This window comes from Dicentrarchus labrax, unplaced genomic scaffold, assembly GCF_905237075.1.
Source record: "Dicentrarchus labrax unplaced genomic scaffold, dlabrax2021, whole genome shotgun sequence".
Lineage (NCBI taxonomy): Eukaryota > Metazoa > Chordata > Actinopteri > Moronidae > Dicentrarchus > Dicentrarchus labrax.
In genome coordinates this window covers 22,507,362-22,534,462 of record NW_026136722.1, presented here as the reverse complement: position 1 = coordinate 22,534,462, position 27,101 = coordinate 22,507,362, and the positions used below count along the sequence as shown (strand labels likewise).

At 38.5% G+C, this 27,101-nt stretch overlaps 1 protein-coding gene across 1 annotated transcript; it reads right to left on the bottom strand.

The window, feature by feature from the left end:
* Positions 1-196: 196 nt before the first annotated feature.
* Positions 197-19,344, bottom strand: rgs9a (regulator of G protein signaling 9a). The gene is made up of 17 exons (XM_051386926.1): positions 19,148-19,344; positions 16,214-16,310; positions 14,211-14,261; positions 14,008-14,114; positions 12,964-13,015; positions 12,773-12,831; positions 12,136-12,212; positions 11,393-11,474; positions 11,242-11,304; positions 8,770-8,799; positions 8,572-8,633; positions 8,296-8,409; positions 7,817-7,932; positions 6,398-6,485; positions 1,816-1,954; positions 968-1,050; positions 197-398 (listed from the first exon to the last, which is right to left on the bottom strand). The coding sequence occupies exons 1-17, from the start codon at positions 19,214-19,216 to the stop codon at positions 242-244; spliced, it is 1,446 nt and encodes a 481-aa protein (XP_051242886.1). The 5' UTR covers positions 19,217-19,344; the 3' UTR covers positions 197-241.
* Positions 19,345-27,101: the final 7,757 nt, after the last annotated feature.

The following is a 27,101-nucleotide window of genomic DNA, read 5'->3' as shown; positions in this document are numbered from 1 at the left end:
TTCCAACAAGAAATATTCATGATTATATATATGACATTTAGAACAGTAATATACACATTTAATAATTTGCTGAAACAGAACAACATCCATTGGCATGACACTGAAGAACAAAGCAAATATATATATATATATACAGAATATACTACGCAGCCTATAACAGAGGGCTGGTTCCTGTGTTGGTATCGTGTGTGTGACGTGACATGTAGAACCCTGCCCACACACACACTTCCACTGCATATCTCTACTTCTTCCTGTCTATTTTGCTCATCATGGCCTTGACGTCAACAGGGGCGGAGGCAGCAGCGGCCTTGGCATTCTCTTCCTCTTCCTGCTGCCAGAGGATGATGGGATGGATGCCTGGGCTTAGGTTCCGCGCATTTTGCTCTAGCTGGGCCGGACTAGGGTGGAAACAGAAACATGAAGAGCTCAAGATGATTGTAAAGCTATGTAAAGCAGCAATGTCTCTTTCCAGAAACCATGACCAGGTTACTCAAAATAATCCACAGACCTTGTTGTGAGCAGTTTCCTGTAGGAACTATTTTCTTTCTACCAAACTACACCTGCCAATTTAAAAATAAAAATATGACCTGTTTTCTAATATAAAAATAAAAACAAAAACGCCCCTTACTCATTTTCCATTTATTTTCTTTTGAAAAAAACAACAACGACCCATTGGCCACAAAGTACACTGACCAGAGAGACATGGCTGTTGAGTTTTTCAAATGTATTTTTTTGGCACATTTGGCGCCACAAGCCAAGTACCTTCTGGTTCCTTTATATTGGAGAGAAGGCAGACACCTCTATGACCGATAACGCCAAAAAAAGCTTTGTCTTTAAGATTTTTGCCTCCACACCAATGTACCAGAGGTCAATGGAATTTCATTTGTGACGCTCACAGCATTGAAAGATGAAAAATTAAACGGCAAAGAATCACATGCATATTTTAAAAGGGATGAGATTGGTTTACCTGAAGTTATGAGGCTCAGGGTTCAGTGCCTTCTTCTGGATTTCTTTGTACACCGGTGACTTGAGGTAACGGAAGAACGTGTCCTGTACCAATGAAAGCACACGAGACTGCAGGTGACCTCAGGTTCACTACTCAAAAGTGCCTTCATTCGCCCGGTTAGCTCACCTGGTAGAGCTGGCGACCATGTATCAAGTTGCTGCAGCAGCCCAGGGTTTGAATCCAACCTGCAGCCCTTTGCTGCGTGTCATCCCCTCTCTCTACCCCCCTTTCCTGTCTACCTTCAGCTGTCACTATCCATTAAAGGCAATAAAAGGCCAAAAAAAAAACAACTTAGAAAAAAAAGTGCTTTCATTCTCAGTTTAACTCTCAGTTATTTGTATCATCAATTATAGAGTGACTAAAGGATGTCTGATCTGGTAACCTCTGTAGGCCCAGATAGGCCCCAGTAGAAGGCTGATAGGCTTTCTCGACACAGTGTCAAAAATGTTTCTATTTACAGCCAGTGTTTCGTTCGTCCGTTCTGGGCTACTGTATAAACTTGGCGGTTTAATATGGTGGACTCTAGACCCCACTCTAGGTGAAAACAGCTCATTCTAAGGTAACAAAAACAATTCTTATTTTCAGGTGATTATACACTAATGAAAACATATCTATGAATATTATATTCCATTTCTGACAATAGATTCTACAAAACGTTACACACTGGACCTTAAATAAGTTTTTTGTCCAAACGGAGAGCCAGAAATGCCAGTAGATCCTCATATCAACCATTTATCACTTATAATGAAGCACCCTAAAAGATGACTTATAGACATTATTAGCAAGAGGGTTAGAAATAACAGACACACCTTTTTCATGAGCAGGAAGACGTGTGTCTGAGCTGCTTCCAGCACGTAGCGGTGAGGATGGTCCAGGCCTTTCACTGTCAGACCCATTGTTCTGCCATCAATGTTGATCCAGCGGGGGGCACCCGGGGCCAGGAAGGTCCTGAAGACACAGTCACTCCACATCAATATCACACTGCATGGCTGATCATTTTTTATTTAAAGAAATAAAAACAAGAGGAATTAAACATAAAAATCTAATAAAAATTAAAACCAACTCCTCAGTAGCACAAAATAAGAGAATGAAATGTGGACTGTTAAATATCAGGTCTCTGTCCTCTAAAGCTGTTTTAGTGAATGAATTAATATCAGATTATGACATTGATTTACTTTGTCTTACTGAGACCTGCTTGTCCCACGAGGAGTATGTTAGCCTAAGTCATATATGTTAGCCCAGTCATATTGATACTCACATTCCTCGAGGCACAGGCCGAGGAGGTGGAGTAGCAGCTATATATGATTTGAGGGTTTTAATGGACCCTAAACCTAAACTAAATTATAATTCATTTGAAAGCCTTGTTCTTAGTCTTTCTCATCCAAACTGGAAAACACTGCAGCCAGTTCTATTTGTTATAGTGTACCGCGCTATTGGACCATACTCTGAAATCAAGTTTACTCCTTAAATCAGATAAAGTAATTATTGTAGGTGATTTTAATATTCATGTGGATGTTGACAATGACAGCCTTAGTAATGCATTTATATCATTAATAGACTCAATTGGCTTCTGTCAGAGTGTAAATGAACCAACTCATTGTTTTAATCACACTCTTGACCTTGTTCTATCATATGGCATTGATATTGAACATTTAATAGTCTTCCCACAAAATATTTTTCTATCTGACCATTATTTAACAACTTTTGAATTCATATTACTAGATTATAAACCATTAGGCAAAACTTCCTACAGCAGATGTCTATCTGACAGTGCTGTAGCTAAATTTAAGGAGGAGATTCCATCAATGTTTAATTCAATGCCATGTCTGAATATAACAGAGTCCTATAATAACTTTAGTCCCTCCCAAATTGATCATCTTGTTAATAGTGCTGCAGGCTCACTACGGACAACATTAGATTCTATTGTGTTATTAAAGCAAAAAGCGCAGAAATCTGAAAGGAAATGGCGCTCTTCCAAATTATCAGAATATCGCTCAATTTGGCATGATAATCTTAAAATTTATAGAAAGGCCCTCCGTAATGCCAGAGGAGCCTATTATTCAGCACAAATAGAAGAAAATAAGAACAACCCTAGGTTCCTCTTCAGCACTGTAGCCAGGCTGACAGAGAGTCACAGCTCTATTGAGCCACATATTCAATTCAATTCAATTCAGTTTTATTTGTATAGCGCCAACTCATAACAGAAGTTATCTCAGGACACTTTTCAAATAGAGCAGGTCTAGACCGAACTCTTTATAACATTATTTACAGAGACCCAACAGTACCACCATGAGCAAGCACTTGGCAACATATCCCCATAACTTTAAGTAGCAACGACTTTATGAGCTTCTTTTATAATAAAATTATTACTATTAGAGACAAAATGAATAACCAAATGCCCTCAACAGGTATTACTGTCTCTCCAAGTTCAGGAACTTTAATTAATGTAAAATCAGATATATATTTAGACTGTTTTTCTGCTATCGACCTTCATTAATTAACTTCAATCATTTCTACATCGAAACCATCCTATCCCAACTAGGCTGCTTAAAGAAGTCATAACCTTAATTGGCACTTCTTTACTGGATATGATCAATCTTTCTTTATTGTCAGCTGTAATTAAACCCCTTCTTAAAAAGGGGTTTTAGCCAATATAGACCGATTTCTAACTTTATTCTTGTAATGTTACAACTATATTCTCGTAGACCTAATATTATGACTTTATTCTCGTAATTTCCCCCCCAAAAATAATATTTTTTTCTCTTAGTCTGGCCCTAATACTCCGTCATACTAACCTCCCCTTCCTCTCTAAGATTCTGGAGAAAGTAGTCGCCAAAAAGTTGTGTGACTTTCTACGAAACGACAGCTTATTTGAGGATTTTCAGTCAGGATTTAGAGTTCATCACAGCACAGAGACAGCACTGGTTAAAGTTCATAACAACCTTTTAAATGTTTCAGACAATGGACTTGTTTCTGTATCGTTTAATTAGCATCTAATTGGCATTAAAGGAACCGCACTAAACTGGTTTAAGTCATACTTATCAGATCGTTCTCAGTTTGTACATGTTAACAATGAATCTTCCATCAATACTTCAGTTAGTCATGGAGGTTCTGTACTTGGACCAATACTATTTACTTTGTAAATGGTAAATGGACCTGTACTTGTATAGCACCTTTCTAGTCTTCCAACCACTCAAAGCGCTTTTACACTACGTGCCACATTCACCCTTTCACACACATTCACTCAGTGATAGCAAAGTTCATCGAACAGAAACTCACATTCATACACATGCAATTTGGGGTTCAGTAGCTTGCTCAAGGATACTTCGACGTGTGGCACCAGGAGCCGGGGATCGAACCCACAACCTTCCGATTAAGGAACGACCCGCTCTGCCTCTGAGCCACAGCCGCCCCCCATGTATGTTTGTATATGCTTCCCTTAGGCAACATTATTAGGATAATCACTCCATTAACTTTCATTGTTATGCAGATGACACACAATTATATCCATCGATCAAGCCTGATGGAATTAATCAATTATCTTTGTCTAATTACAAACATGTCTTAAGGACATAAAATCCTGGATGAGCTGCAAATTGCTGATGTTAAACTGAAACCAAAATTCTTGTACTTGGCCCCAAAAACCTCAGAGACTCACTGTCTAAAGATATAGTTGCTCTAGATGGCATTAACTTGGCCTCTAGCACCACTGTCAGGAATCTTGGAGTTATCTTTGATCAGGACATGTCATGTAATTCCCACATAAAGCAAAGCTCTAGGACTGCCTTCTTTCATTTAAGTAATATTACAGAAATTAGGCACATCCTGTCACAGACGGATGCAGAAAAACTAATCCATGTATTTGTTACTTCTAGGCTGGATTACTGCAATTCCTTATTATCAGGTTGCCCCAATAAGTCCATTAAGATGCTCCAATTAATTCAGAACGCTGCAGCACGAGTACTGACAAGAACTAGAAAAAGAGATCACATCTCTCCTGTACTAGCTTCTCTGCACTGGCTTCCTGTAAAATTTTGAATAGAATTTAAAATCCTCCTCCTCACCTGTAAAGCTTTTCATGGTCAGGCCCCTTCATATCTTAAAGAGCTCATAGCACCCTATTTCCCCCCTCCCCCTCTCTCTCTAACCATAACTGGTCAAGGAAGACAGCCACCCACCTAGAGCCGGCGTCTGTCCGAGGTTTCTGCCTCTTAAAAGGAAATGTTTCCTTGATGCCGTCGCCAAGTGCTTGCTCATGGTGGTACTGTTGGGTCTCTGTCAATAATGTTATAAGGAGTACGGTCTAGACCTGCTCTATTTAAAGAGTGTCCTGAGATAACTTTTGTTATGAATTGGAGCTATACAAATAAAATTTAATTGAAATTTTCCCCAAGGATTAATGTTAGCTTATGTTGCGGCCTTTTCAGCCCTTTCCACAAATATTTTCATCTCTAACTCTGTGAATTAGGGGTTTATTTCAACCAAACCAGTGCTGGTGATTGTTGGATGGACTGTGGAAAGATTTTTATTACTGGCCCGTTCTTTTGGAGATGCTGGTGCTCCAGTTCAGAGTCATGCGGCGGGTAACCCGCAAAAACATTGTGTACGGGTAAAAAATATATTTATATAAATTTGCGGTTACGGCACAGGTAAACTAAATTTAAAAATAAACTAATTTAAGGCAGGCGGCCAGCGGGTGAGAATGAAAATGTGTTGTTTTTGTGAAGAAATGATAAATGAAAATGACTGCACAGGGTTTTTAATATTTAAATCAGTTAAATATCATCAAGCCTAATCAGCCGTCAGGATTTTCTTTTATTGTGAAAGCTGCAAGCTTGCACATCCTCTGAGAAAACATACAAGTGGATCTTCAATATGTAACCTTAAATGCTGAATTTTATAAGGTATAACATTTAGTTGTTATAGTATTATAGTTTGTCATTCTAGTAATAGTTACATTTTAATTATTATTATTATTTTAAGAGGGAATTTGACTCATGGCAAACTGAAAGTGCACGATCAACATACTGTATGTACTGTATATAGACAGATACACAACACTTGTACATGTGAGGCCTGTTTACAGTAGTATGTGACATTGGATTCCACCAGTTTAGTTGACTATAAGGGGACAGCCCTAAGACTTTCCCTAACCCAAACTATAACCACTGCTTGCCTAACCTTAACCCTTATCCTGACTTTAACCAAATCCCAATTTGGGGATACAGGTTTTGTCCCCAATTGGACAAGCCGACATTGGTCTTTAGTCATGTGTCCCCGAAGGTAGCCTAAGTCAGACTGGGGTCTGTCAGAGACACAGACACACAGACACACACACACACACACACACACACACACACACAGATAAGCAGTACAATTTATTTGTCTTACTTGAAGATGGTCTCTGCTTTTGCTGACATGGAAGATGAAGTGCCCCACTTCAGTTCTTCAGCTGCCTCCCAAAAAGCCAAGTTCTCCCCTGGGACACAGACACACACACACACACACACACACACACACACACACACACACACACACACACACAAAAATAACTATATTCATTTGGACACCCAATCCCTGGTACCAAAAATACTGTGATCTTTGTGGAAGAGCCTGTTTGTCCACTGAAGGAACCACACACTGCATGTCTTTACATCCATGTGTTTGCATATAGAAACAGTGGGAGGAGCAGCAATATCACAATTTACCCTTCATAAGTCCCAACTCTTTTTGTTCTGTGCTCCAGTGACAGTTTCTAGTACTTTCCTGTACTAAGATAAGCTGTGTGCTAGGCTAATCTATGTTTAAAAGATAATCACATTTTAAAGATGGTTAAAATATAAAAGCAACATATAGTCACATCTTTAGTTAGCTAATGTTACAAAAACGTTAGCTAGCTATATAGTTACACCTGAAAGCTTATGTTAGAAAAACACTAGAGCTAGCTAGCTAGAGAACTTAAAATGTGACTATACACTAGAGATCAAAATTGAAGAACAATTGAGGAACATTTTTTCAGAAATAATGTAATCTTAGAGAACAGCAATGACTGTAGCACGGAGAAATATTATAACAACACTTTCTGAAGGTTACAACAGCCAACAATTAGTAGGAAGTGTACAGGCTGTTGCTTTGAATGACTTCAGCACATCTGTGGCCACAGGACATCACTAGTCTCTGCTCTGGTGTGATTTTGGTCCACTGTTCAAGTGTCATCCACAGTTTTCGTGGATGACCAGCCTTCTTGGGGGCTTGAATGAGTTTGTGACATTGTAAAGATGCAATATTCTAGAAATCAGAGATTTGGAACGACCAACTTCTCTTGCTATGACTGATAGGGTCATCCCTTTGGCCTTCATCTGGCAACCTGCTGCCAGAGGGTTTCAGTCACTTTAGAACAGCTCACCATCTTGCAAAGTCAGTGAAAACTGGAGAGTTTTGGAAAGTTAAATAGGGTTTGTCAGATAATTAAGGAAATTAGCACCAGGTGCCAGATTAACACTAATAACTGGGAGGTATCTGAAAGTGTTCTCTAATTTTGATCAATGTTCTTTTTCAAATATGTCATTAAAGTTTTTATACTGTGCTTCAGAAAATATGTAACTCATGAAATATGCTTAAAATACAACTCTTTTACTCCTGTCTTGATCATTTCAAATAGGACTATGCAGTGACCTTGACATTTAGGAAATTGTAGATTGTTCTCTAAATTTGGTCATTTCAGCATGGCGATGTGGGGAGGAGAGGGTGGATTGCTAACTGCAGGAACGGAGAAGAAGTTAGCAACTTTAACAACATTTGACAACGTACCACTGAACTCTTTCTTGAGGAAGCTCTTGAAGTCGTCTCGGCCTCGCAGGTCGCTCAGCAGCTCGAACAAACTGAAGGACCAGCGCTCTACTCGCATCTTAGTGGGGACATCAACTCTGCACACAAACATTACATAATAGAAAGAAAGTGAGTAAGTAAGTAAGTAAGTAAGTAAAGCTTTATTTATATAGCACCTTTTTAACACAGTCATCCAAAGTGCTTCATAATACAGCCCAGACCTCCTCTATGGGTCAGAGGGAACACAAATTTTATGTGCAGGAAAACAAAATTAGTTTTCAAAAGCGTGCTCTTCCTATTTTGTGCTGTAGAGCAATTCAGTAGATTTACACCCAAATCTAAAACAGAAGCTCACAATGTAATTCCCGTGTAGAGATGTGCTGTTACAGTTTTGATTTGAGATTGAGAAATTTAAGTAACTTTGATTATTTGACAGAAAGAGAAAAAGCAGCAGGCCTCACCTTCTCATGTTGAGAGTCCAGTATGCGTCATTGTCTGTTTGCCAGGGGTTGCTGGGTAGACAGGGGGCCAGGAACGGGTCGTGGTTTTTATAGGTTGTGATGTACTTGACCAGTCTGCAGTACCAGAATTATTATGAGACCGACAGAATTCACAGAGCCTCTGTTTCAGTGTTCAACTGGTCTAACCAGTGGTTTAACTGATCACTAAAATTACAAGAAAATGCCTCAAATTCTTTTGAACCTCTAGAAATGTTTCCAAATAGATAAGAAACTTACGCTCCAAGGGACACGCTAGATTTGACCTTTGACCTCATGATGGCTTGTTGATAGAACATGTTCTAAGACAGAGTTGAACAAACAAAAACTTTTTGTAAAATTCTCATATCTATAGACAGACATTACAGTTTCAAACCATCAACATTTGGAGATTCAATGGTACTATGATCAGATTACTTATGAAATACTATGACTTACCTTGCGTCTGTACTGGTCAAAGCTGATTTTCTGAAAGACAAGAAGAAAAAAAAATTGTTATTAGTTTATTTGTCTTATATCATTTATAAAAGCATGTATATATGTAAATATAACTGAGGGACATGCTGATGCTACCCATGGTGTTATGGCTAAAGAAAGGTGGAAAATAACAACAGCAACAAAACAAAAAAACTGTTGCTCCAGGGTAAAGGACCTTTTGGTGATTATCGCAGCCAAGAATCTATATCTTTTCAGAAAAAACTACGGAAGCCCTAAAGGGCCATGCATTCATACATTTTATTTTCTCTGTTTTCCCGTGATAACGAGTTAATTTTCTCGAGATCTCGAGATAACGAAAACTTTGTTTTCCCGAGATCGCAAGGTAATGACTGTGATATGATAACTGCGGTCAAGCCAGCCGTTACTCCGATCTCCGTGTTCAAATCAGCCGCACTTAAATTTACAGCGTATTCACTTCCGGTTTTCAAAATAAAGGTATTAAGAAAAGTAAGCTATAATTTAAAATAAAACATGTTACATTAAAGTGTTTCATGCGCCCATGATGAATAAAAAACATACTTAATATCAAGCATTTTTACTGCAAGAATGTGGAGAAATGCCAAAACAAAAGTTCCATATTTGTACCTCCAAGTGGCATCTTTTCTCATATTTGAGGTACAGTAAAAACATATTGCTCAATAATTCCTGGCTATGGATGGTATATTTGACTTCTACACATATAAGAATACAAGTATACTTAATATCAAGCATTTTTACTGCACCAATTTGGAGAAATTCAACAATAAAATTCCATATTTGTACCTGCTTTTACAGTCATTATCACAAGATCTCGAATTAATTATTTCGTTATCTCGAGATCTCGAGAAAATTAACTCGTTATCACGGGAAAACGGAGGAAATAAAATGTATGAATGCATGGCCCTTTAGGGTTTCCATAAAAAATTACTATGGTCATAGTGTAAGTAAAAAATAGTCTAAACTGGCTTGTTGAAATTGACCTGGTCTACTTTTTAAATTTTACTTTTTTTATATTTTTTTGCAGGAAAGTACAGAGCCCCTAAGGGAACATGGGCAACCAAAACAAAAAGTTACTCATACACACGAAAAACTATCCCCCTAGGGCCTCTGTAGAAAAGTACAATTTCTAAAACAAATTCCCACATGACAAATTTACCATAGAATTATTGTAGGAATTAAGACACAATTGCAAACACACATGCTAACGTCACTATTCCCTGGAGAGACCGTTTTTTAAGACTACATGAAACACAATTATATTATTATTATTATTATTTCTTTTATTTGAACAGGGACAGTGCACAATAAAACATTAACCCTGCATATAACAAGGAGACATGCATTGCACCGGGTTTTAGCAAATTGCTATTTTCCACCCGTAGTCCCTGATACAAATGTAGTTCACACAAAAATGACACTGAACACTATTTTATTTTGTAACGCTTTACTCTCTATCTTCATCAGCATAAGGAGACCTGTTTGAAAAGACAGAAAGACAAGACAAGGGAAAATGCAATGAATGACATGAGAACTACATGTAGAAGGGCTTCAGCCAAAAGACACCATGATTGTGTTAGCCTTGGGACCCGGGAATGAGACTCAACAACTATCTTTCTCAGCTCTGATTGGTTGTTTGCGTTCAGGCCCAGTGGATCCTTACAAATTCCATTAGGAGCACTAGGAGGAGCCAGAGGAACCTGATTTTTTCACAGATTATCCGTCTCATGTACTACTGTCAGGATATAGTGAAAGTTTCAATTTCAGAAAGTTATTTTTTATAAAAGTTACCTACTGCAGCTTTAAGTACAGTAACTTTTGTATTTGTACTTCCCACCTCTGCCTACAATGTATAATGGAACAGTAAAAGTTAAGTCACACAAGATTTCTTAGAAAGAACAAGCAGCAGCTTTGCCAAAACTTGAAACAGAGTTGAAAATCGATGAGTTTCACATTTTACTATAATCAATAACCTCAGTGTTATCTCCAACCCTCCTTGACAGTTTCACAATTATGTTAAGTTATGAAGCAGATGTCAATGAGAGCAGTGTAATCAGAGCATTTTAAATCTGAAATCCTGACAGTAAATGTGATCTGATAAAAAAAAACTCTACAAAGCTCAACCTTTAACTTAAACCAGCATTAATAGAGTTTTCAAATCTGAAAACCGACTGGACTGCCTGAAACTGTGATTTTTTTTGGTGTGTGAACGTTAAAGAAGGAGAAGGAAAAGAGAGAAAGGGAAAGGCAAGGAAAGGAGTAAGAGAGTGTGGGAGGTTCTAGTCTCTAAGTGGATATGTCTACAGAGATCAGTCCAGCAGTACTGCTCTCCATGTTAAGCTCCAGTAAGTTTCTTAAAAGACCAGCTGACCTCAATCTCTCCACTGTTGTTTGTGTGTGTGAGTGTGTGTGTGTGTGTGTATACTGACCTGTTACCTCATCCGCAGTGGGATCAAAAAGACAATCTGGACCACCGTCCATAGCACTGTGAGTACGACGCTGGAAACACACAGGACAGCTTCATGATAAATGTACAGCAAGTATTATATTATATATATATCTAACACACAGCGTCACACACACTGACCGGTGGCCTGTTCACTATCCAGTAAGCCCTCTCCTGGCAGTCAAACACCACACGATCCGGCTTCTTCCTCTCCTTACCAGCCCTTACACACATAAACAGACAGACAGACAGACACACACACACACACACACACACACACACACACACAGACACACACAGAAACATAAAAAAAAATAGAAGTGGGGTTAAGAATTTACCAAAATTTTAAACAGATTGACAGATTGTTTACTTAAAGCCCCTTTAAGGAACTTTCATTTTATGGTGATTCTGGCAGCCCCTGTGGAAAAAGCGATAATGTTTCTACTGCTTCTTTTTGTCTGATTTGGAGGGGAATCCTAATCTGACTGCTTCAGGTGGTTTGTTATACGGAACCATCTGGGTTGATGATATCAGTACTGGTGAGTATTTCTTCATTGAAAGAAGAGCAAAGAATGGCACTGGCACAACAGTAAGAGGTGTTATATGGTTAATTGATCACAATGGTTGAACAATCCTGCTGGTACATATACGTCTTTAAATTTGGGAATTAAGGTCAGGACAGAGAAGATTTCCTCCTTTAGTTGATGAATGTGAAAGCAAACTCTGCAGAAGTCAGCAACATCACAGCCAATGAGCAAAATACATTTTTGACTGAAGGAGACTTTAAGATGCATAATCCGAATGTGCCCAGTTCGATCCCAGTTCGATCCCAGTTACTTGTTAGAAAAAGAGAAAGTACTAATAGCTGTAATGGTTCCACCTACTTGTACTGTTCAGTGGCCTGCATCACGATAAAGTCCCATTTGTGGTTCAGCCATTCATGGAGGTGGTTGTAATGTGCCTGTTTAAAACACAAGTATAGTGACAACATTGAGCAGCACGTTAGGAAAATCACTCACCATCTGTCTATGGAGAACCAAACTGATGTACATCTAGTAAGAAGAAACAATAAAGACACGCTAAAAAGAGCTGTGAGACAATCAGCCATAAAAGTCATGAAATACTGTGTGTGTACTGCATTGTATTAAATGTATGAAGCTGAAGTTGGTTCACTCATTGCAGCACATGAAAGGAGATATATGCAAGAATTGGCCACCTGTCGTAAGCTAAAGTAACCGCTAGCTGCTGCTAACTGTAGCTGCCGTTAGTTAGCTCAGTTAGCTGTGCAGTTAGCAGTCCTATTGGTTGAGACTTCCTGGACTGGGAGCACTGGGGAATTGTGGGACAACACTAGCCTAGCACAGGAGCACAGGTGGACGTTGTCAGGGCCGAGATGGGATACAGCCCTACTTACACTCAATAAGGCCTTGTGAAACTTTCGGACCCCCATCTTTGGGAACCACTGTCTTACACATACACAAACACATACAAACACAATTATTTATATACCCGTACACAAACCTGTTCATAGGGTTCCAGCATGCCTTTCTTGCGGATGTTCCTCTTTGCCAGGTAAATGGCTATAGTCAGAATAAAACAAAATTATACTTTAGAAAAAGTATTATACACTTTTACACACAATTTCACCCACAGTCAGAGAAGACTGCTATCAGGGTCATACTACACAACCCCATATGACATACTGTACCCACCGTAGTCAGTGTCTTCTGCAACCCATTTCTGTGTAGGCCAGAAGTATGGCGTCTGAAAAGGTTTAGATTGGAGAAGTATTAGTGATTCAGTGTGATCTATTAATGAACACAGTATCAGGTTTTGGCTGCAGTTTAGGTTACATAAAGCTTCAGGTTCAGGTTTTGTTACTTTCCTACTCTTCTGTTTGGGGTACTGGAGACCTACTACCCTACTTTACATTGTTTTATTAGTGTTGTACTTGATGGCTCTTTCTGACTTTATGAGAATTACTTATAAACATGATTTTGAGCTGCTGACATGTCAGAAGGTGTCATATCATTTCTGTTGGGCTTTCAGAGAGTTATAAAAGTCTTCAGATACTCCTGCCAGTATCTCCATGTAGCTCCATTCACAATAGAGCGAATAGTCATCGTTGAAATAAAGCAAGTTTCATATTACACAGAAAGGTTGCGATGAGTGGACATCACAACTTTCTGGCCGGACTTAAATGTTCTACTCTTCGAACATTTAAAGCTGCAGTATATAACTTTTATGAAAATAACTTTTTGTAGTAGTACATGAGACAGATAATCTGTGAAAAAATCAGCTTCCTCTGGCCTCCTCCTAGTGCAGGAGTAGTGTAAGAATCAACCGGGCCTTAATGACAACAACCAATCAGAGCCAAGAAACTTGATTGTTGAGTCACATTCCCTGGTCATCAAATACTGATGCTGGGAATGAGACTGAACAATCAGTTATCTTCAAGCCACCAAAGGGTAAATGGACTGTACTTTTATAGCACCTTTCTAGTCTTTCGACCACTCAATGCACACCATTCACACACATTCATACACTGATGGCAGTGGCTGCCATGCAAGGTGCCAACTGCTCACCAGAACGGAAACATTCACACACACTCATACTCAGATCGAACCGCCAACCTTCCGATTAGTGGACAACCCGTTCTACCTCTGAGCCACAGCCCACCAACACGAAGTGTCTTTCTATCTTAACAATACAACACAATTTGTTCTTAACAAAACAAAGAGAAGTCAGAATTGTACCTGGAAGCGGTAGAGGCTGGCATCATTGCACATGACCAGCTTCTTGTGGTTCTGCAGAGGGTAGATGTAGCCATAGGCCACTAACATGGTGCCAAAGGCCTGGGCCTCTGGAACACAATCAGTAACAGGGAATGAATGGAGGAGGCTGTGAACAACATATGTGGTCACGTTTTAGTAACTGATCTTTGATTTTAGTGTTGTACCTTCTGGAGTGGTCTTCATCTTGTTGGCAGTCCATGCAATGATGTCCTTACCTGTGTCGAAACACACACAAAAGCTCAAACACTACACAGACTACACACACTCACACACAGTTAATAAAATACACTCCAGCCTCTGGATGGATGTGCATCACTTTTCTACCAGTCAAAGTCCAACTGTAAGTGTATGCTTCAGGTCTTTAGAGACTTGAGAGCATATGGTCAATGGTAAATGGACCTGTACTTGTATAGCGCCTTTCTAGTCTTTCGACCACTCAAAGCGCTTTTACACTACGTGCCCCATTCACCCTTTCACACACATTCACACAGTGATGCACAACATTGGGAGCAATTTGGGGTTCAGTATCTTGCTCAAGGGTACTTTGACATGTGGCGGCATGAGCCGGCGATCGAACCAACAACCTTCCGATTATAGGATGACCCGCTCTTCCTCTGAGCCACAGCTGTACTCATTGTACTAAATTATTCAATTTATTCAACAAACCCTCAATGTCTTGCTATTCCTCAAACTATTTGTATTTGTACGTACTCATTTATGGCATCAGAATGGCTGAAAATAATTTTAAAGTTTTTCTTTAAAACGTTTCAGGATGTGTGGAGTGTGGAGTGTGGAGTGTGCCACAAGAATAATTACATACCTTAACCCTGTGTTTGATTATAATCAGTTCATAAACTGATCATTAATAAAAGTTGTCATACATTAGTTAATTAAGTCTGCATTTAAACAAACACTGCGTTACAAAACTCAAGGTAAAAAAGAAACATCGGTGCTTTGAGCTAAATGCTAATTTCAGTATAACATGCTATTGTGAAGCTCAGTGTGGTTGGCTCTGGCTCTCACCATCTTGGCAGTCCTGTCTCTCAAGTGCCCACGCCCTTAATTATGCATACATTTAAGCCTTTAAACGAGTGAGTTCTAATAAAAATTCAGCTGTAAAGTTGGGCATGTTAATATGGGGCCTTATGGAGATTGACTCACTGCTGGAGCCAGCCTCAAGTGGCCATTAAAGGAACTGCAGTTTTTGTTACTTTTGTGTTGGCTTCATTTGTCAGCTACAGAGGTTGTTGCTTGACCTGACCTTTCCCTCGCAGTTCTTAGGCCGGATTAAAAATCCACTTTGGCTTCTAAAGCACTGTCCAGATCTCATCCAATTGTGGGCTGCCTTATTTAGCCTGTGTTAGCGGCTTAGACAGCAAGGCAGCCCGTCAGTATCTTCACTCAGTCTGTGCTTTAAATAATGCAAAGCTGTTTTTTTCTTATTCTAAAGTCATCTTTTGTCTTCGTTCTAGAAAGTGAGCATAGCCTTTGACAGGACCTAAAATTTAGAGTGAACAGGGACACTTAAGTCCAGAAAGAACAGTCACAACAGTTCAAGGCTTTATAATTGATCAATATCCAATAGGACCCCTGCATAAGTCACTGCCCTACTCGAGCCCCCCAGTCAAAAAAGACAGAAAACGCCCCTGCTTTCCAGTAAAGAAAGCTTGACGGACAAATGGCAATATTTATGTGTAGAAATGTTCTAATTAAAAAAAAAATATATATATATATATATATATTGTACTCTTTAGGTAAAAAACTCTGTTTTATGCAATATTCCTTGCAGAACAAGCTGAAAAAACAGCATTAATATCTGGCTCTTTAGTTGCTGAAAGAGGCTAAAAAGCACCCTAAGCCAAAGAGTTGTTAATAATTCTCGGTGTGTTCCTCACTTCACAGTCATTTGATACATTGTTTGTATAAAATATAAAATATCTGTAAATGCAGCTATTAAGATACACATCCTGTTTTTGTTACAGTGCCCTATAAAGCATAGTACGCAGGCTTTAATAACCCTGTAATATTCTGTCATTGCATAGGAAAACTATGTAATATATGACTTATATAACATATAACTTAAATAATTCAATACTTTTATTGATTTATATTGAGTCTTGAGAACTTTCTCATGCTTTGTGAATGTGTGTGTGTTTGTATGTCTCACCAGCGATGACATGTGGGATGGTAGTGACGTTAAGTTTCTGCTCCGAGCCCTTGACCCCACTTTTCGAGTCCTGCATCTCCACCACAATGGCCTCCAGCTGAAAGCAGAGGGACGGCAACCAGGATTCATTCATATGAATCAAAGAACACTGAGGACACACTGTAGTAAACACAGTCACATACATGTACCATTCAGGAAAAGAGAGGCACCACATAAACACTGTGCAATTCATATCAGCTTTAAATCAGTTCACAGTCGAGTTTAGGGATTTAAATCAAAGAGTGAATCTTTAAAAAATAATAACTTGTAGGTTTTAATATTTTTTCAGTCATTAAAGTTAAGGCCATTTGGGCAGATATGATGACTAGTGGAATGTTAGCTAATCTTGCCTGCTTATCAGACGATATTGGATTGCCTTTGCTTTAATACCTTGCATTGTGGGATAGAATTGCCATGAAGTCATGCCTATTTCCATTAAAAATCCTGTAAAGAGAAATCTTTACAAAATCAAAAATCCTTTACAGGGACTTTAAGTGTAGCGCACATAACAACTCCATTAGTTTAGCCCAAAGCCCAACCTTCAGTAGCCTACTCCTGTGCTAGAATTTACCTTCCCCCAGGTTTCTGTGTGAAACTGAAATAATACATTATTAAAACTACATTATCACACAGGACTTTTATGGAAGACAAGGCCTCAAGATTAAAATGTACACAAAGTGCCATTTTAGTAGCAGCTGTGAAAATTTAGGTGAAAGTTTCTTGGACACTGGAAGACACTACTGTATTTCTGATGATCAAACAAACAAATAATCAACTTCTAAAATATGATATCATGTTATCAGTTTAACTATACAGTACAGCAGTTAAAAAAATTAAAGTACATTTTGCTGATAAAACTTCATCACTGTATGCAGGACTTTTTTTTGCAATGGAGGATTTTTAAATTGTGCTATTGCTACAGTAAAGTTTTTAACTTTTTCACCCCACCACTGTGAAGCAGTGGTAGCGTGTGATTTACATGTAAATTAACGTTATAGCTCACTTTCACTTCCCAAACAATCCTAGAAATGATTCCTCACAGGGACAAGTGATGTCATACCTTAATGTGCAAACTGTAAATTAGATGAAATTAACAATATTATAAAAAAGATTTGTGCAATAAATGGTTAATGGACCTGTACTTGTATAGCGCTTTTCTAGTCTTCCAACCACTCAAAGCGCTTTTACACTACATGCCACATCCACCCTTTCACTCAGTGATGGCAAAGTCCATCGAACAGAAACTAACATTCATACACATTCACGGCATCAGGAGCAATTTGGGGTTCAGTATCTTGCTCAAGGATACTTCAACATGTGGCACCAGGACAGGGGGATCGAATCCACAACCTTCCGATTAAGGAACAACCCGCTCTGCCTCTGAGCCACAGCCACCCCACCTTAGATGATGCAGTTGTAGCTTGGTCCGTAGAGCAGCTTGTCCATTATAGCCATATATATATTTAATTCCCATTGCTACCTGTCCACATGTCTAGGTGTCTTTGTGCAAGACACTGAGTCCGAAATTGTGCCCAGTGTGGTAAGTAAGTGTAAGTAACTTTAAAACTGTCTATCACATGATTCAAATCTAATGTAACGTATGTTTACCGCCATCATTTACTGTTGTGTTTGCTTTATTTTTGCAGGAATTAATTAAAGAACCAGCGTGTAGGGTTTAGTGGCATCTAGTGGTACAGTTCCACTTTGCAACTAACTGAACACAGCTCACGACTGTAGTTGACAAGCTGGGAATAACAGTCCATACTGTATAGGAGAAACTATGGTGGCTGCACACTCACAAAAAAAAGTCCCTTTCTACAACCAGTGTTTGGTTTGTCCATTCTGGGCCACTGAAGAAGCATGGCAATTCAACATGCTTTATCAGGATTTCAACAGGTTCAATTCTAGACTTTTTAAGACCTTTTTGAGACCATTATGAATGCACTGTAAGACCTATTTCACATCCATTCTGGCAAACAAAAGTGCGAAGCATATGAAGGGTAATCGGTTGAGGTTCCATGAACTCTAAAACAAAATATTTGCCCCAAATTCAGTTTGCATTAATCTTTTTGAGTTATGGCAACTTCTAATGAAATGATATTCAACAAATGTACTACATTGAGTTAGGGGAATTCATCAAAATAATGTTTGCAACTTAAAAGGCTTATCTAAATCAATCAATTAAAAGTGTTTTTTGTTTTCATTTTGTTGTTGTTATGGCATGACCAATGCAACATTTTTCCCCAAAACACATTAAAAGAGACTGAAAAATGCAACTTTATATAAGTAACAATAATGTCATTAATCCAATCAATTTATAAGACCTGTCAAATTCTTATTCAGGAAATTTTAAAGTCAAAATGAACATTTTTCTTGTTTCTTTCTGTCATTGACTCTGTCCTGTCCGTCTGTCATTTGCCTTAATGTGTCAGTGACCTCGGTAGCATTTCATTTTAGGAGAAGGTTATGCTGCTAAACTGTAGAGTATATTTCAGCTGCAGTGACACCTGCTAATTAACCAAAGCTAATTAGCTTTAAGGTGGAATTAGAGATGATCTCTCACAAGCCCTGCTCTTCTAGTGGCAGACCAATCATGTGTAAATCTTGTACAAAAACCCTCTGAGGTCCCTCATGTAAAATCCTAATTTCTGAAAAAGCTGAGTAGGAAATAGGGAAATTGAATGTGCTTCATATTTTTTTAACGAGTTAAAGAAAATGTCAGGGTAATCCAGAAAGTCTAGTTTAACTTTTGAATCACTTAATATATCTGTGATAAAACTTGTCTTTAATTAAATTAGGGATATAATACTACAAATAAAATACCAGCAGTTTATATAGAATTAAAGAACTAAATAAAACTATTTACTACTTATAATGATGATAATATCCACCCACCTTTTTGAGGCAGTGCATGCGGGGCCGGAAATGTTGTCCCCGGTCTGGACGGACTGTTCTAATTGTCATATTTGCAGATCGATGAAGACCAAATCTGATATAGAAAAGGGAAAATAAATACCCTGGTGTGATATATTCCAGTTATATCTATAGTTGCTGACAGAGAAGTGTGTGCCTACAGTGGACTTGACACACTCCTCCTGTGTGGGGATTGTAAGACAAGATGGGAAGGATGGATTTATCCACCAATCAGCTGAAGAATGCCTCTGTTCTCATCCCCCTAAAGCCTGGGAGGGTGGTTCTTAAATAAACTTGCGCAAAGAACCATGACAAATGAGAGCTGGAACACTTGGTGGCTGTGTACAGAGCCTGGAGTGTGTCACGATCACCAAAAACTTGAATTAATTATTATTTTGTATTTAAAGGTCCAGTGTGTAGGATTCAGTGGCATCTAGCAGTGTAGTTACAGATTGCAACTCACCTGTTTCACCTTCTCCTTTCTATCTAGAATCAGTGTTTGGTTTGTCCATTCTGGGATACTGTAAAAACATGGTGGTTCAATATGGTGGATTCCACAATAGGCAACCTGCGACATTTGTAGATAAAAAAAATGTATCATTCTAAGCTAACAAAAACACAACAGTTCTTATTTTTAGGTTATTATACACTAATAAAAACATACCTATGAATATTTTATTACATTTCTGACAATAGATCCTCCTTAATGTTACACACATTTAATTTGTTAAATCCATTGACATATTAAAATACAATTAACTCATTAATTATTATTTTGCATTGGAAGGATGTAAAAAGTACATATTCAAATTGATACCACTTTTATGTTTGTACAATAAATATGAAGCGACAGCCAGAAGCTGTTAGCTTAGCTTGGCATAAGCAACCCCCCTCTGTTGGAAAAAGTTTTTATTTTGTTGTGCCTCCGAAAGATTAAATCGCCATATCATCCAAACTTGTATTACTGTTTACTAGGTATGCCTCTGCAAGACACAGAGATGATGCGCTAACAAATTTGTCACAACACTCTTCAGAGGCTGTAACGGGCTCAGCTAGAATGAGGATGCTGGTATATGAAACTAGAAGACCTAATGCATCCATTGCTACAAACAATGTTATGCTAGTTTGGCAAGATAGTCTTAAAACCTATAGAAAGGCCCTCCGTAATGCCAGAGGAGCCTATTACTCAGCACTAATAGAAGAAAATAAGAACAACCCTAGGTTCCTCTTCAGCACTGTAGCCAGGCTGACAGAGAGTCACAGCCATAACCCTCAGTAGCAATGACTTTATGAGCTTCTTTTATGATAACATATTAGAGACAAAATGAATCACCAAATGCCCTCAACAGGTATCGCTGTCTCTCGAAGTTCAGGAATTTTAACAAATGTAGAATCAGATATATATTTAGACTGTTTTTCTGCTATCAAGCTGCATTATAATGAGTGCTGTCAAACAATTAAAATATTTAATCGCGATTAATCGTATTAATGTCATAGTTAACTCGCAATTAATCGCACATTTTTATCTATTCTAAATGTCCCTTGATTTCTTTTTGTCCCATTATTTTTTCTCATTTTAATGCCCTTATCAAAATGGTAAAGTGGATCGGCTTGCTTTGTGCAAATGTTGTTTTTAGTGAAAAGTCATCCATTGTCGCCTGGCTTTGACGAGGGGAGGAGAATTCACATCAGCTGTGTGCTTGGCCATCAAGTGGTATTTCAGACTGGACGTGCTGTGATGATAGCTCAGTTCACAACGACAGAACACATAGATCACTTTGGTCTTGTCAATGGAACCATTTGGCAACTTTTTAAAAGTAAACTTTCCATTCAGAATATTATTGGCATCCATTTCGGCCTCTCTTGCTCGCCATCCACTCAAAACGTAACGTCTACTACTCTTAAACAAGTGTGTGCGGCGTGCCTGTTGTTTTGTTTTCAGTCTAGCTAGATCCGGTGTGGTGTTGTAGTTTTTCTAACGTTACTAGTTGTTGCAACAGCATGTGAAAAAAACTACAAAGTGTGCTAGGTCAAAACGAACGTTAATCTCGCAGTAAAAAATTGACCCCGTTAAAATGGGTTTGCATTAACGCCGTTAATAACACGTTTAACTGACAGCACTAATTATAATGCTGTAAGGAGTTCGGTCTAGACCTGCTCTATTTGAAAAGTGTCCTGAAATAACTTCTGTTATGAATAAGCGCTATACAAATAAAACTGAATTGAATTGAATCAACTTTAAAACGTTCTACATCGAAGCCATCAACCTGTCTATTAGACCCGATCCCAACTAAGCTGCTTAAAGAAGTTGTTCCCTTAATTGGCACTTCTTTACTGGATATGATCAATCTTTCTTTATTATCAGGATATGTACCACAGTCCTTTAAAGTAGCTGTAATTAAACCCCTTCTTAAAAAGCCCACTCTTGACCCAGGGGTTTTAGCCAACTATAGACCGATTTCTAACCTCCCCTTCCTCTCTAAGATTCTGGAGAAAGTAGTCACCAAACAGTTGTGTGACTTTCTACATAACAACACTGCGCTCTCTGAATGCAGGGCTACTTGTGGTTCCTATAGTCTCTAAAAGTAGAACAGGTGAGTCCTGAACCATCCCTTAGTTATGCTGCTATAGGCCTATACTGCCGGGGGATTTCCCATGATGCACTCTTCCTCTCGCTCTCTTTCTGCACTCATTCATGTCCCATTAATACATGTTACTAACTTCACTTCTTCCCCGGAGTTCTTGTGTTTTCTCGTCTCGCAGGTTCTCATGGATCCTGGTGGAGCCTCCTGCCATGGTCCTGCTTGACTGCCATTGCTAATATCACTGATATTATTGTTATTATTATTATTAGTAGTAGTATTATTACGGTTACTATTATTACTATTATCATTGCTCATTGTCCCCCATCCATGTGGCTGTTGTCGTCCTCATCATCTTCTTCATGTTCATCATCATCTCACCATCAGTCACTACTCTGTGCAGTTGTTGCTGTGCACCTTTGTCTCTGTCTCTGTCATTCTGTCTTTCCCTCGGTCTCTGTCCTACTGTCTGTTGGGATCCAAGGATACCCCAAAATATGAACTTGTTCATTTGAAGTGTTTAATTGAAACACGAAGGGACATGTTGGAATTTGACCACGTGCTCAGAAACTCTTGAGGCCTGTATGTAAAAGTAAAGGCCTGATTGTAGTAGTCTTTTAGACAAAGGAAACACGCCTGCCAGATAACAGACCCCTCTGTGGGGGGGGTCCCAGAATGAAGCCAGGGTGTGTCTTAAAGGCAATGAAACAGCCAGACACCGGCCGGTCATTGGTCAAGATTCGCTCTGACACCAGACCTGTCATCATGGCTATTTAAGCCAGAGAGATGATCATCTCTCTCTCTCTCTTCTTATCTACCTTCGCTCCTGTTCACACACCCCCCCGGGTGATAAGTTTTGGACCTCGGTGTGGCCCGACCCACCGACGACACACGACAATAGGATTATAGCACAACACAAAGCCTGCTTTTTCCTGCGATACCTGCACCAGCAGACATCGCACAGACTGTTTGGACTTCAGAACCACAATTCTGATCAGCCTGGCTCACAGGAGCGCCACCGGAAACTCTTTTTCATCTCCATTGGACTGTTGGTAACATGCTGGGGATAGACAGATAACTTAACAGAGTTAACGGCTAAACAAGGACTGTTTAATTATTGTTAATGTTGCTGATGTGTTTTATTCAGGTTACTGTGGTATTGTGATGTTGATTTGATTAACTGAGGTTACTGTAGTAACTGTAGTCTTTGAGACAGTGCTAAGGTGATGTTAGTTTAATGCTTCACACAGACATCGTCTTTGCATACACTTACTCCCTTTCTAAGACACTGTTAATCTAAAAATCACACATATTCGGTCTAGGTACATACAGTACACGTGGAAAGGGATTCAAAACCTCCCGCCTCTCATTCTCTCTGCCTCTCACCAGCACGTATTTCACACTCTGAAACATCTGGTCGGAGGACACAGGACCTTTTATGACCCCCGTAACACACACACACACACACACACACACACACACACACACACACACACACACACACACACACACACACTCCTTAAGTTATTTTAAAGGGACACTGTGTAGGAATTTCTCCCATCTAGCGGTGAAATTGTATTTTGCATCCAAACGAATAGTGCTCTCTAGTGCCTCGCGTTTTCAAATGCGTATTGCAACTACGGTAGCCGTTATGTACCAAGAAGCCTACCTGTCGAGGAGGAAGCAGGCAACTTCAGCGTCCCTCTGAAAGTCTTTCTCCTTCATTAGCTCTTTCCACCTGGGAAAAGCTACCCCGATGTTTACCCTCGTTTTTTGAATTTGCCGGTCACGTTGCCTTTTTAATTCCCTTTTTTGCTTTTTTGGCGACGAGGATTCCTTCTCCTGTGGCTCGGCATAAGTGTGATCCTCCATTATTAACTAAAGTGCAGTGCAGACTTTCAAATGTGCCGGGACAGTGACAAGCGCCTCTCACTGATCTCCTTCTCCGTTATAGCTGGTTTCAGTCACGTGACGCTGCCTCTGAACGAAAACGCGTTGTGGATTAGCTCGACAGGTAGGCTAGTGCTTTATGTCCCTCTCTGCGATTATAGTTTTTCAAAATGGCAGAAAGACATGGAAGCCTCCATGGACTTGCCCGTCCAATGTATATACAGATAAGAAATTCTTCGCTTACGAGGATAAGTCAGATCATTGGCAGAGGTAATTTTACACCAATGAGGACACATTTATGAATGAAGACATTGATTCTAGCTAATAAAATACTTAAAACACTACACAATGTCCCTTTAAGTTAGATTGTATATTGTGTATTTTTCCTCTGTTTGCTTTTATTATATCTGATTAATAAATGTTTGTGTTTACATATGCTGGCCTATTTCATTTCGTACAAGAGTGAGTGATACCAACCTCTTCTATGTAGAACTCCAAAGCTCTCACTTTAGCTATTATTAATGAATTTGGTTGTAACTATTTAATTAATAATCTGACTTCTGAATTAATAGTTTAGTGTAATTTTTATAAGACTGATCAATCGATTATTGGTTATCGTTCCCTTATTTAAGGGTGGTGCCCAGAGGAACTTTAATATTAATTAAAATCATTTTCTATTATCTTTTGATAATTATAATTTTTGATAACCATTAATTGATGACCAATACAGTTAGACCACTCTAACACCCTACGTTGTAGAGCCCGACATAAATGGAGCCCCGTGTGAGGCGTAGTACGACATGTCTTTACCTCTGTCTCTGTCTCTCTCTCTCTCTTTCTCACACACCCTAACTGGTCGTGGCAGACGACCACCCACCTAGAGCCAGGGTCTGTCCTAGGTTTCTGCCTCTTAAAAGGAAGTTTTCCTTGCCGCTGTCAACAAGGTCTTGCTCATGGTGGTACTGTTGGGTCTCTGTAAATAATTTTATAAGGAATTTGGTCTAGACCTGCTCTATTTGAAAAGTGTCCTGAGATCATTTCTGTTATGAGTTGGCGCTATACAAATAAAATTGAATTGAATAGTTTGTTGAAAATTGGGTTAAATAATGCTCCAAAGTTAGGTTAAATTTAAAACTAGCATGGCTATTTTCAAAGGGACCTCTTCACCTCTGACCTCAAGATCTCGAATAAAAATGGGTTCTGTGGGTAAGCACAAGTTTATTTTGTATGCAGTATAAACGTGTGTATTTGAATATTTCTGCATACTGGCACATATTGTGACCTGTAGGATAACCCCAGCCTTATGAAACTGTACAGACACACACTAGAGACCAAGGGCATCAAGAGGATGGATGGCTTTCCTAGCTATATTGACACCACCATATTGTACAAAAATTGTAAGCTAGGCTAAGTTGACATGAAAAAGTTTAGTGTATTACATCATCCAAAGCAGGAACCAATCTTAGCCCTGCATTTAATCCAAACAAAACCAAAGTGTAAGGTTGCAGTTTTAATGAGGGGGTTAAGACAAACTATTTCTTGGCCAGTGCAGTAGCTCCCTGAAGTGAGTCTACAACAGTAAAACAACAATGTGTAGCTGTTACACTTCAGTTTATGTACAGATTTAACAAACTAAATATAGTGCGTTAATTAGTGAGTGTTAGGGGTGCTGGTAGGTGGATTTTGTTACCTTTGGATGGAGCCAGGCTAGCTGTTTCTCCCTATCTCCAGCCTTTAAACTATTCTAAACTAAGCTAACTGGCTGCTGGCTGTAGCTTCATATATAATGTACAGACATGAGAGAATAATCTAACTGTTGCAAGAAAGAGAGTGAATATATTTCCCCAAATGCAAACTATTCCTTTAATAATGTAATGTTATTAATGTCATTATGTTGATTGCATATATTGGCTACATTTGAATTTTTTTTTAGAGATTATGTAATACTGTATTAGTCTACTAAACAAATTATAAGAGGTCCAGTGAGGATGTGTTTTCAGAAATGGAATATAATATTCATAGGTATGTTTTCATTAGTGTATAATCACCTGAATATAATAATATAATAATTACGTCATGTTGAACTGCCATGTTTCTACAGTAGCCCAAAATGGACAAAACAAACATATCAACCTTTTGCAGCCATTATAGTTTCTCCTACACTTCCCAGCCTGTTCCTGCCAGTTCTCATTTCCAGGTTGTCAAATACAGACGCCAGCTGTGTTCAGTTAGTTGCAATCTAAAACTTCAGCACTAGATGGTGCTAAATCATCATACACACAGGTCCTTTAAATAATATTTATAGCTGCTTGTCATAGTTCTGTCTCACTTTCTCAAAATATTGGCTTAGCATCTTAAAATAATGACATTGTATCACAAAGTCAATATTTTGAGATACTAATTCAAAATATTGAAAATGTTATTTTGAGATGTTAAGTCATTATTTTGAGAAATTTTCTCATTATAATGACTTACAGAATACCTTTTTTCGCCGTCACATTGGCAGAAATAGGCTTCCATACAAAGGCCTTAAGAGGTTACTTTGGCCATGAGGTCATGAGCTAGATCAGAATTATGATTTTTATTTTATTGTATTACTCCTAACTTTTGTTTATCCATTTATTTACCTCCACTGAGGAGAGTCTAGAGCAGAAGGTGTTTTGAAATCAGTGTCCTACTGACTCAGAGAAATTCTGATATGTTGCTACAGGAATCCGTGCGACCCGCCCAAACATTAGAGCGTGGGCGCGTTCACGTGCTCTAACGTGAGCGCGCCTTGCCTGCCACTGTATCACTCACTTGTGCTGCGTTCATGTGTATCGGGAAAAACATTTTTTGGAGCACATACAATACGCCTTGTAACTATTAATGTGAAAGACATAAAAACGCTATCAAATCTCAAGGAAGTACAAGCAGACCCTAATATTGTTTTTTCCTTTGGTAAAAAGTATGGCAAGAATTCAGTTTATTGAAGAAATCAGTGTAATTTCCAAAGCAGCAAGAATTAAAATTAATATAAACTGACAGCTCAGCTTCAGTTTAGTATTAACAGACTGGATATCAATAGGTAAAGTACGCTGTGGAAAGCAGGGTTGGGAGGGTTACTTAAAAAATGTAATGTAATGACACAATTACTAATTAACGTTACCTTTTAAAAAATATAGTCCTAATCCAAATATCATAATATTAAAGTAATGGAACTTGATTACATAATAATAATAATAATAATAATAATAATAATAATAATAATAAAAGAAGACATAAAATAAAATGAAATAAATGTAATGAAGAAACTAGTTCAGAAAAACTGTTTTTTTAAATTTTATTTTAATGCTGCTAAATAATCAAAACTTCTACTAAATGTAACTGTAATCTCATTACGTCTTTATAATCTAACTGTAATGGATAATTGTTATTTTTTTAAATCCTGATTACGTAACTCAGTTACATTCAATCCGTTACTC

What these genes read in the sequence shown, in the direction of transcription:
- rgs9a (XM_051386926.1), bottom strand. Translation starts at nt 19,216, where the DNA reads ATGACAATTAGAACAGTCCGTCCAGACCGGGGACAACATTTCCGGCCC. An exon ending in TTGATCCCACTGCGGATGAG is followed by an intron (nt 8,800 to 11,241) that starts GTAACAGGTCAG and finishes CTTGTCTTTCAG; the next exon opens with AAAATCAGCTTTGACCAGTA. An exon ending in TCTAGCGTGTCCCTTGGAGC is followed by an intron (nt 8,410 to 8,571) that starts GTAAGTTTCTTA and finishes CTGGTACTGCAG; the next exon opens with ACTGGTCAAGTACATCACAA.